The 12,746-nt window shown below is 39.8% G+C and overlaps 1 protein-coding gene across 2 annotated transcripts in view; it reads left to right on the forward strand.

Moving 5' to 3' along the window:
* LOC110100214 (nuclear pore complex protein NUP160) overlaps positions 1-12,746 on the forward strand; it is a gene marked incomplete at its 3' end in the record, with an annotated part of 51,229 nt that overhangs the window by 24,503 nt on the left and 13,980 nt on the right. For both annotated transcript variants that reach the window (XM_020827632.2, XM_020827633.2), the window contains 2 exon segments: positions 7,244-7,314; positions 7,387-7,733. In XM_020827632.2, coding sequence (XP_020683291.1) covers positions 7,244-7,314; positions 7,387-7,733 — 418 coding nt within the window.

Below are 12,746 nucleotides of genomic sequence, written 5' to 3' on the forward strand. Positions count from 1 at the left end.
TTTGAATTGATTTAAACAACTTGAACATGCAACATAATTTGTAGTTACAGGGAATTGAACTCATAATGACAAGAAGATTTGAACAAAGAACACTGAAGTGCTAGACTTGAGTGAATTTAAATCTAAATTAAAGTAGATGGCGGATTGGATTTCGGCTTGATTGAACCAAAAGGCATATGACATTATGCACTAGATGGAGATTTAATTGGCAAAATGGGACCATTTGCCATATAATTTGAAGCCATCAGAATTATCTGCAGTGTCCATCTCTCCAATAAGCAACTTGTTGTTTTTGCTTTCATATCAATTTGAAGCATTATCGGAATAAAGGCTATCAAGTGGGTACGTTTGTCAAAGAAAGTGGGTGGAGTGGAGGCCTTCTTCTAGCACTCACACCAAAGAGCAGTATCCAGATGTAAAAATAAGTTTGGAGATGATGAATACTATGAAACTACGTTGGAACAGAAAGAAGCAGCTCCAAATGTTCCTCACAGAAGTGGATGCTTCTTGGTGTGGTAACAAGTACTTGGCTAAATTTTCTACAAAACCCTTATACTCGCAGTCTGTAGCTGGAATGTTGTAGGAAAGGGGATAGGGAAATGGGTAAGAAACGAATCAATAATAAAGAGAATTGTTTGGAAAGCTATATAAGTTGTTCTAATATTCTTTCAGAAGTAAAGGACTACCTGGAAATTTCACTCTAAAAAAAGAAAGGATTCTCAACTCCTATAAGAATATATTTGCCACTAAAGCATAGTTGCAACAAGGATTCTGTTTTCTTTTCACCTTCTAGTGGTGGTGCTGTCATTCGTACCATGAATCAAATGACGGTGATTGGCCTGTAACATTTATCTCAATTATGCAATTGAGTAATGTAAAAAGATTATAACAATCCACATATGATTGTGAGCATGAACGCAAGAGTTTCATGAAACACAACAACTTATTTGTGGGGGCAAGTGGCGATCAATATTCAAGCAAATACACCGATCTTCTATAACGTAGGATTGATGTGTAGCGAACGTGACAACATTTGCAAATGATTGTATACAACAATAAAGATCAATGAATGCAGCAACATTCTCTACCATCGACAACCATACAATATTGATCAAGTATACCTGCCCCACAAACAGAGGGATTTGACACGCAACGATTGCAAATGTGCCCTTATAATAAGTGTCAATCAAGCATACATGCAGATGCACAACCCTCTTTGCAAGTCAAATGGGGGTTGATTGGTAATAGACACAAATTCCTATGGGTCCTTATAGAAGACCCGTCTCATACACTGGACACTACCTATAAGCAAAATACAAAAGGGTCATGACAAATGCAAATATCTGCAAACTGCCGCAAGAGATCCGTTATGCATTTAACATATCGCTCGCAAGAAAATGTGAGAAATATAGTGTACACTGGCTCCAACGGGCCGATGTAGAAGATTTGTCGTGTAGTCAATGTATAGTCTATGGGCAAGTACAGAGTGGTCAAAACTAATACGAGTTTTTACGAGCTGTCATAGAAGACCCATTAAATATCCAAAAAAATGCCCTTCCTACACTTGCACTATAAATGTATACACATAAACACAAATAAGTGCATATGAAATTAAACATTCGCATGGGACCCGACGAGCGTGCTATTGGTACGCACGTGACGTCTAGGGATGCTGCGTGGGCCAATAAATGAACCCCAATTTGAGCCCGATCCTTCTATATAGATAGGAGCTGACACGGTTTGAATTATCAAATAGATATACGGTCACTGTGTCGACTGGAATATATGTTTTATACGTTCATATTGGGTCTTCAAGGTCTACAACAATGGAAATTCATCAACAAAAATATACAACCAATGAAGAACCCGATCCTATGTCGCAAGTTGGCAGAGTTAGCAAGGTCTAACAGATAAAATCTCTAAGTTCAAGAATATTTAAAATTGAAATCAATCATCAACCACATAAAGCACAAAACCCATCCATCCTCTGCAATAGTTTGCCGAGGTGGAAAATTTTTAATATAACTTCAACTCATAAAGAGATAATGTCTGGTTGAGTATCAGTAGGACTCATTCTCAAATAGTCTCCTGCCAGTGGGGACGTGGTACTTGTCCTATAACCGGCAATTTGCTGCCAAATGGCACCGCGGGATAAACTGTTATAATTTTAGTTCTCTGAACTGGGTGGTTAGCCTCCAAATGACGTCACTAAATTACGGTTATGGCCAGAGCCCGTATGCTTCCAAATGACATCAAATCCTTGAGATATGAATCAATAGGGTATAATCGATTGCGCACAAAGCTTTATGTTAGCTAAGGTGGATTCAAATTTATCCCCTTAGATAAATATCCATCCCAGTTCTATTAGGTACCCTTGGACGAAGCAACCATGGCTGTCGACAAGGATACTTATGTCAGGTTGGGTCAACTACCTCCTTTAACTAAGTAGACCAGGGACAATGATGACCCAAAATGACGGAACCATGGGATCTTGATCGGGTTCATCATCCATTCCCCCACCATCTGCTTTAAATGCAAGATGGTAAAATTTTCAATTTTAAATATCAAACTCTCAAATACCCAAACCTATGCTGCTACGATATGCCAAATACTATGTATCTCTACGTATCTGATTGGCGACTAGCCTTAATCGAAAGTTCTCTTTTGTTATCGGGAGAGGTAATTAACTATATGGTCTTGCGCCTATAGGAAACAAGAACTCAGATCATAAAGTCCTGTCAAAATGAGGGTGATATCTCTGGGTAGTGTCTTATCTACAAACTTATCTGCCTTCTTAAAATTTACCTCAGAACTTAATCCATTAAAACTCCCTGAAAAGCAACAGGGTGGCCAGGGCTGAATTTTCAGAGCCCACACTGAAATGAAGGAAGCCACCGGTGGCCAAGGAAGAGGAGGAAACCTTATTCGATTTAGGGGAGGGAAGAATTAAGAGGTGGATATTTTGAAGGGAGAAGATGAAATGCCTCGGTTAGAGCCTATTTTTAGGGAGGAGAAGACTATCGGGTTCGAGCGAAGAGGTGGATTATGAGTGTCAAATTGTTAATTTTGAAAGGAGGGAGAATTTTGAAGAAGGATTTTGGTTTAAGCCCATAAGGGAAGATCATGACACCTGGGGAGCATCTCCTCGTTGTGGAATGGAATGCTATTGGGGATTCAGGGAAAACGAAGATGATCTGAGAGTGAGGGAATTGAAAATGCCCATCTTTGAGGGAGCTGATTCACATGGGTGGATAGGTATTTCACTGTCAATGGTTTGACGGAGAATGAGAGGTTGACAGCAGTAGACCTATGTTTGGAGGGGAAGGCCTTGGCTTGGTATCAGTGGAGGGACATGCGACGACCCATACAGAGTTGGAGGTAGTTCAAGGATTGTTTGTTGGAACGTTTCTGAACCAGTAGGGGTGGAGGCTTCTACGAGTAGTTTTTCTTCATGACATGAGGGTTCAGTTATATAGTTACGGAATAGGTTCGAGTACCTTGCTAACCATTTGGACCGTCTTTTAGAGACGGTGTTAGAGGGGAACTTCATGATGGGATTCAAGCCAGAGATCCGAACAACAATTAGGGTGATGAGGCTTCGGGACTTAGGAGATGCTATGGAACTAGCACAATTAGTAGAGGACCAGAGGAAGGGGGAGGCATTACTCTTTCAATACAATCATTCATACAACATTTCAATGATATTTTTTAGCCATCTCAAGGCTTACCTCCACCCAGGGAGCAAGATTACACCATTATCTTGAGGGAGGGTGTCTCACTGATTAGTGTGCGGCCTTATCATTACCCTTAAATTCAGAAGGATGAGATCGAGAAGCTAATCTGGGTGATGTTGGAGGTGGGGTCATCAGACCAAGTGTGAGCCCTTTTTCTAGTCCAGTCTTACTGGTCAAGGAGAAGGATGGAGCTGGAGATTTTGTGTGGATTACAGTGTCTTGAATAAGGAGACTGCACTAGACAAGTTTCCCATTCTGGTGATTGATGAGCTACTGGATGAGCTATGTAGTGCAGTGGTGTTCACCAAAATGGATATGAAGTCGGGATACCAGCATATCAGGTTGGAGGAGGATATTCCGAAGACTGCTTTCACGACACATGAGAGGCATCAAGAGTTCGTAGTGATGCCATTCGGGCTCACAATGGAGAAGTGTTAGGCCTGATGAATCCTTTATTAAGCAACTCTTGCAATTGGTCTTTCAGTTCCTTCAACTCTTTTATGGCCATCCTATAAGGGGCTTTAGCAACCGGATCCGCCCCACTAACCAGCTCAATGGTAAAATCAATCTCCCTGTTTGAAGGCAAGCCATGTAAATCATCTGCAAATACTTCTGGATATTCTTGCACAACAGATATCTCCTCTAATCTCTTCTCTTATTTATTCTCCTCCTTAACATAGGCTAAAAAGCCTTCATAACCCTTCCTCAACAATTTGTATGCCACTAAAGATGAGACTATCATGGAAGTTATGCTTCTTACCCCAATGAATTTAAATTCTTTCTCCCCTGCATACAAAATTTAAGTTCTTTCTTATTATAGTCTATGATCACGAAGTGGCAAGACAACCAATCCATACCTAAGATCATATCAAATTCCATTAATGGAAATAACATAAGATCTGCTCCCAAGTTTTTATCACCTACAATCAATTCCACATAACACTTATTATTGGTTTCCAACTGACTCCCACTAGACATCAAAACTGATAAAGGTTTGAGCATAATTGAAGGAGACAAATCAACAGACTTAACAAACTCCTCCGAAATGAAAGAATGTGATGCTCCCGCATCAAATAACATCTTAACAGGCTTGTTATATACAAAGATTGTTCCTAAATACCATGCATGTAATATAACATAAAACTTATTTTACTCATACATTATAAAGGAAATCATTGACATTAAATAAAGTTAATACCTGTGATAACATCAGGAATGTCTTTTGCTTCTTGTTGGGATAAACCATAAACCCTTGGCTGAACAGGTTGCCGAGCTTGGCCTTGAGATGGAGTTGATGTAGTAGACTCCACCATCCTTGGCCTTCCAACTATCCTCTGAGGAGCACTACCTGTTCTGGCCTCTGGGGTAGACTTCTGTCCCAAGATAGGGCAAGATTTTGCCATGTGCCCTGGTTGATGGCACCAAAAACAGGTATTTGTGCCAGAAAGGCACTCTCCCTTATGAGCCCTCCCACACTTATTGCATATAACAGGAGTGCTGCTCTCTGAAGTGTTTGGCTTAGGCTTCTTCCAATTAGATCTTCCAGATTGAAAAGATTGGGTAGGCTTTGATCTATCTTCATTCTTCCTCTTCTGAAAATCTCTTCTCGCTTGTGCTCATTTTATTCCACTATGACACCCTTACATGACTGTGACAATAGCGACAACGTTCATTAGAGAGGTGGTCAGACTACATGGAGTGCCCGAATCTTTAGTATCTAATAGAGATAAGGTGTTCTTTAGCCATTTTTGGAGAAAGCTATTCAGATTGCAAGGAACAATACTAAAGAGGAGCATCGCCTACCACCCCCAGATGGACGGACAAACAAAAGTCGTGAATAGGAGTTTGGAGACATACCTACGATGTTTTGCTTCCAAGATACCTAGGTTGTGGGCTAAGTGGCTGGCATGAATAGAATATTGGTGCAACACTTCTTATCATTTATCTTCCCAAATGACCCCATTTAAGGTATTGTACGGAATAGAATCACCTCACTTGGTACACTTTGGACAGAGAAGCACATTAGTCTCCTCAATAGAGAAGTACTTTGAGGAAAGAGACGGAGTGTTGGACGAATTGAAGAGGCACTTGCTAAGGGCTGAGCAAATTATGAAGAAGTAGGTGGATGGTTATAGAAGGGACATTCAATTTGAAGTTGGGGATAGTGTGTTCTTGAAGCTGCAACCCTACAGACAGAAGACGCCAGCCAACAGAAAGAATGAGAATCTTGCCCCGTGATACTTTGACCCTTACGAGGTATTGGAGATGATTGGAACAGTGGCCTATCATTTGAGTTTATCTTTGATTGCTATCATATATCTGGTGTTCCATGTGTTACAATTAAGGAGAGCTGTTGAGGATCATGCTGCGAGTTTAGATTTGCCAATGACATTGATTGAGGACTTGGAAGTGATGTTGGAACCACTTGAGCTGAAATGAGTATAACAGGGAGAAGGAGAGATCAAGGAAGCATTGATCAAATTGAGAATCCTACCAGACTACGGTGCTACCTAGGAGCCGTATGAGAGGGTGAAGCATCAGTTCCTCTCTTTTCATCTTGAGGACAATGTGAGTTTTTGGGAGGGAGATATTGTTAGATCGGTCCAGGAGAGCCTGGTCTAGCTGGTCCAGCAAGGTCCGACCCGTTACTACTCTAGGCGGAAGGTTTCTGCCCAAACAACCTCCGCCTCTCCCTATGTGGGGCCCAACAACATGTAATAGCAATTAAGAGGAAATAAAAGGAGATGAGGAGGGAAATTCAAATTAGAAGGGCTGTTTGGGTATTTCACTCAATTAATTGTATGCTTAAGGATGTTTTGAGGCGAAGGTAAGGTTTTATCTCTGATTTTTTCTGAAATTAGGGTTCTTGTGTTCTGAGCGGACTCTAGCGGTGTCTAAAGATTTGGGTGAGGTGGATCTTGCTCTCCAATAGAAGATCCGTTGTATATTGCTGTTTTTCTTCATTTACTTTCAATCCAAAGCTCAATTTCTGGTTTTTCCTACAATATCTTTGCAATTTTAGGACACAATGGATAAAAATGATTCATGTAGCCAACCTCATATAGTGGGATAATGGCTTGTTGTTGTTCTTGTTGTTTGTATCTTTGCAATTTCTGTTTTGCAAATTGCCGGAATTAAATTTCAGCATGGGAATTTCGGAATTTCTACAAACGTTTCAAACTAATACCTACCTTGAGTTTGGCCTTCTCTAGGAAAATAATTTCAAAAGTTCTGCTGTTGTTTATACTATTTGACTTGCAAGTTTTCAAATATTTTAATATGAAGGTGCACATGTTGCTGCTAACTGAATTTTCTCTTGGTTTGGGAGTTGAGTCTAATGCTAAGAATCTTTAACCTTTTCATGTTCTGCAAATATGATAAGACTTATACCACAAGGTTAAGGTTTATGAGTTTTGGAGATATTCTTATGATTACTTTTATTTTCATTTTTTAATTTCTTTCGGCATTCCCTTTCTTCATTCCCTCACGAAATTCTGAATGTTATACAGAGCTGCATCTTTCCCTGAAGCATCACAATCGTTGCAAACTCTCTCTTCAGAAACTGGTTTCCTATATTCTGGTATGCTCATTTTTTCAAGGTGTGGCTGATGCATATTATATAACACGAACACTGAGATACTTTACTTTTCAGGTGAATCTGAATCTATACCTTTGTGGAGGCTTCATTATTATCAATGGGCAATGCTAATCTTTGATCAATATGCCTTGAGTGAGGGCGCTTGTCAATTTGCTCTTGCTGCTCTAGAGCAAGCTGATGAAATTCTTGCACTGAAAGATGACAATATGGATGATGACTTTCTTCCTGAACCCGCCTCTACAATCCGCGGCCGGTTGTGGGCAAATGTCTTCAAGTTTTCTTTGGATCTTAAGAATTATAGGGATGCTTATTGTGCCATAATATCAAACCCAGATGAGGAAAGCAAATATATTTGTCTTAGGCGGTTTATCATCGTTCTTTGTGAGCATGGTGCCACCAAGGTTGTTTCTTTCTACTACTAATGTTGCAATATTTGTTCTTATATGATTTATATCAACTTCTTGCAATTAATTTCACATAAGTGTGCACATAAGTAGTTGGCACAAGTCATTGTACATTTGCATAAGCATGCCTTCCCAACTACATGCATTTGCGGGTTATTTATATTGAGAACTTCTGTTTTTGTAGCGAGATCAATTTGACCAGTGTTACCTACTAAAGTTTGCTAGAAATGTTTGATAACTAGGTTCATAAAATGCACAGTTTATGATCAAGTTGAGTTTGATTTATGCAGCCTTAACCTTACATCTTAACAACTAACCATCATGTCATAATCAATATTTTCAAAGTGCTAAGCATAATGTAATGTGTTAGGGTTCCTTTTTTCTTCAATGCACAAAGTGAAGCAATGCTTTACAAACTAAAGCATTCATGATTTGTATATCATATATACATATATTATGTGCATACAATAGCCATTCAGTAGTCAAATTTAAGTTACGTTAGGTAATAATTTTCAACAAATGTAATCATATATCAATAATGATAATTTTCAACTATTTAGAAGCAAAAAAAAAATCAAAGAAATAAATAATGAAGTGTTGAAATAGCATCTAAAAGTCAAGAATACTTATGAGATTGAGTGATCAACTAGAGACCGAGAGTTAAATGAGGCGTGAAGTTGGAAAAGTGTGAAAATGTGGAATTGAGAAACAATCTTGGGAAGAATCTCATGAGTTAGAAGCTAGTAGTGCCAATAACAAGAAACAGAGAAAAGTATATAAGAATACTAGGTAGAGAGAAAGTGTGAAGGAAATAACCACCAATAAGTAACTAGCTCTAGTGGGAGAGAATTAAGAACCCATGAAGAGCGACTCAATGACTGATAAATAATTAGAAAAAGTGAATGTTCGTGCCCGCATCAAACTATGAAATTTAAACTAAGATTTTGTTTTGGGCCGGTATGCAATGCTACAATGCAATGTGGTGAAGCGATGCTACATATGCACCTTTTTGTGAGCGTGCACTTCACAATTAAGCAATTTTCAAAGCCGGTGCATTGCTTTGTTTTATTTCTCTTCAGTCCTAAAGTAGTCCTAAAGTGTGTGCATTTAAAAATATTGGCCATAATAAGGTAACAATTACCATGACTCCATTCCCGCCCTTTTATCCTTGCTAGGTTCTTTGTTTGCAAGTAACTATTAAATGTATTCTCTTTTGGCATGGGGTGAGGCTCCAAAACTTGAAATTTTAATTCATTGTAGCATGCTTATCAATTATTGATTTGGATTTTGAGGGCTTAGTGGTTGTAGATATTTTCTAGGTGGCAGGGTTCGGTTATTGAGATGACCTCCTAGCAAATGCAGGTGCTAGTTTGAGCATATGAACCATGCACCAAACATTGAATTAGCGGGGAGCTTCATGCATTGGCGCATGACATGCTTTTTTATGTGGTGGAGAAGGCCCCTTGTGATAGGAGTAAAATTAGCCATTGCTACTAATAAATAATATGCTTGATATATATATGTTTACATCTATTTATTTATATTCAACAATACTTTTATCATTATATGTACCGTGACTTATCAAACCTTACCTTTTTGCCTTGTTCTATTACGAAAGCATTCATGGATTGATAGTTTATTCTAATGGATCTATTGCCATGAAATCCATAAGCTTTGAATTATAGATGTGCTCGGCAAAACTTACATTGCCATCTGTTTTATCATAGGTGTTGAATATTTGAAAAAGAGAAATTGTTTTTTTTTTTTATTATTATGGCTTTATAACTTTGATTTTCATCATTCTTATTATCTTGGAGTTGGTCTTATGAAAATCTCATTCCCCATTCATTCAAATTGATTGTTATATTTTGATTGTTAAGTAGGAGTTAATTTGCAGTAATCTTATAGGACAATTCTATGTCACTATTGGTCTACATTTGTTTCATCTGCATTTCTAGCATATTTAATTTATTTATCAAGCTTTATTGATTTTAAAATGTACAATAGAGAGCACAAAATGCTCCAATAAGATAGTTAATTTGACTAATTAATTAATAGGAATTTAAAATTTCTAATTAACTAATCTAATTAATAAATTAAATAAAATTAAAACATTAATTTAATTAATCATTTAATCAATCTAATTAACTAAGCGTAGAAGGGATGATCGGGACACTCGGCAGGACCACCTCCTTGGGGAATGGGAGGTTATGGAGGAAACTGGGGAAACAGAGGAAATTCGAGGGTGATGAAGCTGAAGATTTCTATTTTTGAGGGAGATGATGCATATTAGTGGATCTGCATTGTGGAAAGATACTTTGTCGTCAATAGGTTAATAGAAGATGACTGTGTTTGGAGGGGAAAGCATTAGCATTGTCTCAGTGGAGAGATATAAAGCAGCCTATATGAATCTGGAGGGAATTTAAGGTCTGCTTGTTGGAACATTTTCGAACCAGCAGGGGAGAGGATTTCTATGAACAGTTCTCCCCTCTGACGCAGGAGGGGACAGTGGTGGAGTACTGTGAGAGGTTTGAGTACCTGGTCAGCCGATTGTACCAGCTATCGGAGATTGTACTGGAAATGAACTTTATGAAATGGCTCAAACAAGAGTTTCGATCGACAGTTAGAGTGATGAGGCCTCATGATTTGGGAGAGGCTATGGAGTTAGCCCTGTTAGTGAAGGATCAGAGACACTTGGAGGGAGATGATAGAGGCAATAGCTCAGGAGGTTCGTACAGAATGACCACCATCTTTTTGGCATGCAAGGGGCTGACATAGATATTATTAGGGAGACCCCTCAAAGGAGAAGACTGTAGGAGGGAGACATAGAGGAACTTCAAGAAGTTCACTACGATGGAGTTACAGGTGAAGAGGGCAAAGGGGTTGTGTTTCAAATGTGATGAGAGATATACACCAGTGCACAAGTGTGAGGATCGAACTCTTCAGGTTCTCACCGTCTATGATGATGATGAAGCTGAGGGAGGTGGGAGTGAGGCAATGGTAGTGGAGGAGGAAGAGCTGCATTTAGATGTGGCACGTCTCCTTGAGCTCAGTGGTGAGATTCACTCTTAAATTACTCCATGAAACTAAAAAGATAGCAGATAGGGAGGTATTAGTGCTGATAGGCAGTGGGGCTATCTACAATTTCATCTCTAACAAGGTTGTGAACTAATTATAGGTGAAACTGGTGGACATAGGGTGTTACAGGGTGATGATGGGCTCAAGAAAAGCAAAGATAAGAAGAGGAGGGCGTAAAGGGGTGGTTCTGACCATACAGGGGGTCCAAGTGTGGGAGGACTTCCTTCCATTGGAGTTAGAGAGCGTTGACGTCATTTTGGGATGAAATGACTGCAAACCTTGGGAGACAATAAGGTCAATTGGGGAGCACTGATGATGGAAGTGATGGTGGAGGGAAGAAGGGTGGTGATAAGGGGAGATGCAGGGTTATTCAAAGCCATGGTTTCTCTTAAAAGCATGGTGAGGACCATAATGAGGCAGGGGAGGATTTCTGGTGGAGTTGCAGAGTTTAGAGGGAGTTAGGTTGGAGGAGGGGGGGAGAATTCCCTCTTTCAGTACATCCGTTGATACATCAATTCAATAAGGTCTTTCAACTTCCTCAGGGATTGCCACCACTGAGGGAGAATGAGCATGTCTTCACCTTAAGGGAGGGGGTGTTACCGATTAGTGTTAGGCCTTATCGATACCTCAAATTTGGGAGATGTTGGAGGCAGTAATCATCTGGCCGAGCGTAAATTTTTTTTCCAGCCCAATCTTACTGGTCAAGAAGAAGGATTGGAGTTGGCAATTTTGTGTAGATTGCTGGGCCCTAAATAAGGAGATTGTGTTCAGACAAGTTTCCTATTCCGGTGATAGACGATTTGCTGGATGAGTTATGTGGAGTAGTGGTGTTCCCAAAGATGGATATGAAGTCTGAATACCATCAGATTAGGATGAGAGAGAAGGATGTCCCAAAGATTATTTTTCGGACACATGAGGGACATTATGAGTTCTTGATAATGCCATTTGGTCTCACCTACGCTCCTGTTACATTCCAATCCCTCATGAATAAAGTGTTCTGACCTTACATAAGGATATTTGTACTAGTTTTCTTTGATGATATCCTTGTGTATAGTAAGTCAGACGAGGTGTATTTGGAGCACTTAAGGGGTCTGTTAGAGATGTTATAGGAGCATCAGCTGTGAGCCAACCTGAATAAGTGTTGCTGTGTACAACCTAGTGTGGGGTACTTGGAGCACATGGTATCTCAGGAGGGGTGATCGTTGATCAGGTCAAGATTGACGCTATGCTGAAATGGCTGCTACTTAGGACTCTGATGGAGCCGAGAGATTTCCTAGGGTTGTCTGGGTACTACAGAGGTTTGTGAGGGGATACAATACTATAGCTTGGCCACTGATGGAGCAGCTGAAGATGGATAACTTTATGTGGGAAGAGGCAGCTACCCAGACCTTTAAGAGACTTAAGAAGGCTATGATCACTATATCGATCCTCGCCTTACGAAATTTTAATCAGGTTTTTATGGTGGAGACTGATGCATCGGGGTATGGATTGGGGGCAGTTCTCATGTAGAATCATATACCTGTAACTTACTTCAGACAGGTGTTGACAGTCAGAGCTATGTTAAAGTCAGTCTATGAGAGAGAGTTGATGGTCATTGTGTTGGCCATTCAGAAGTGTTAGTCTTACTTACTGGGTCGACATTTCATTATTAGAATAGACCAAAGGAGATTGAAGTACCTGTTAGAGCCGAGGATGGCAACCGAGGAGCATTTTTGAGATCCATTATAAGCTAGTGCTAGAGAATAAGGTGGCTAATGTCTTGTCTAGATGCATGGGAGAGCTCCAGGAGTAAGTCATTTCGATACCACTGATGTTGGATTTGGGGGCAATGAAGAAGGAGAGCGCTCAGGATGAGGAATTGAGAGGGATTAGGGCTGTTCTGCTGAAGGATGAGAGTAGCCATCCTAGAGGGAGAGAGGCTGCTATACTAGG

The sequence above is a fragment of the Dendrobium catenatum genome, unplaced genomic scaffold (genome assembly GCF_001605985.2).
Source record: "Dendrobium catenatum unplaced genomic scaffold, ASM160598v2 original_scaffold_53126, whole genome shotgun sequence".
Taxonomy (NCBI): Eukaryota; Viridiplantae; Streptophyta; class Magnoliopsida; order Asparagales; family Orchidaceae; genus Dendrobium; species Dendrobium catenatum.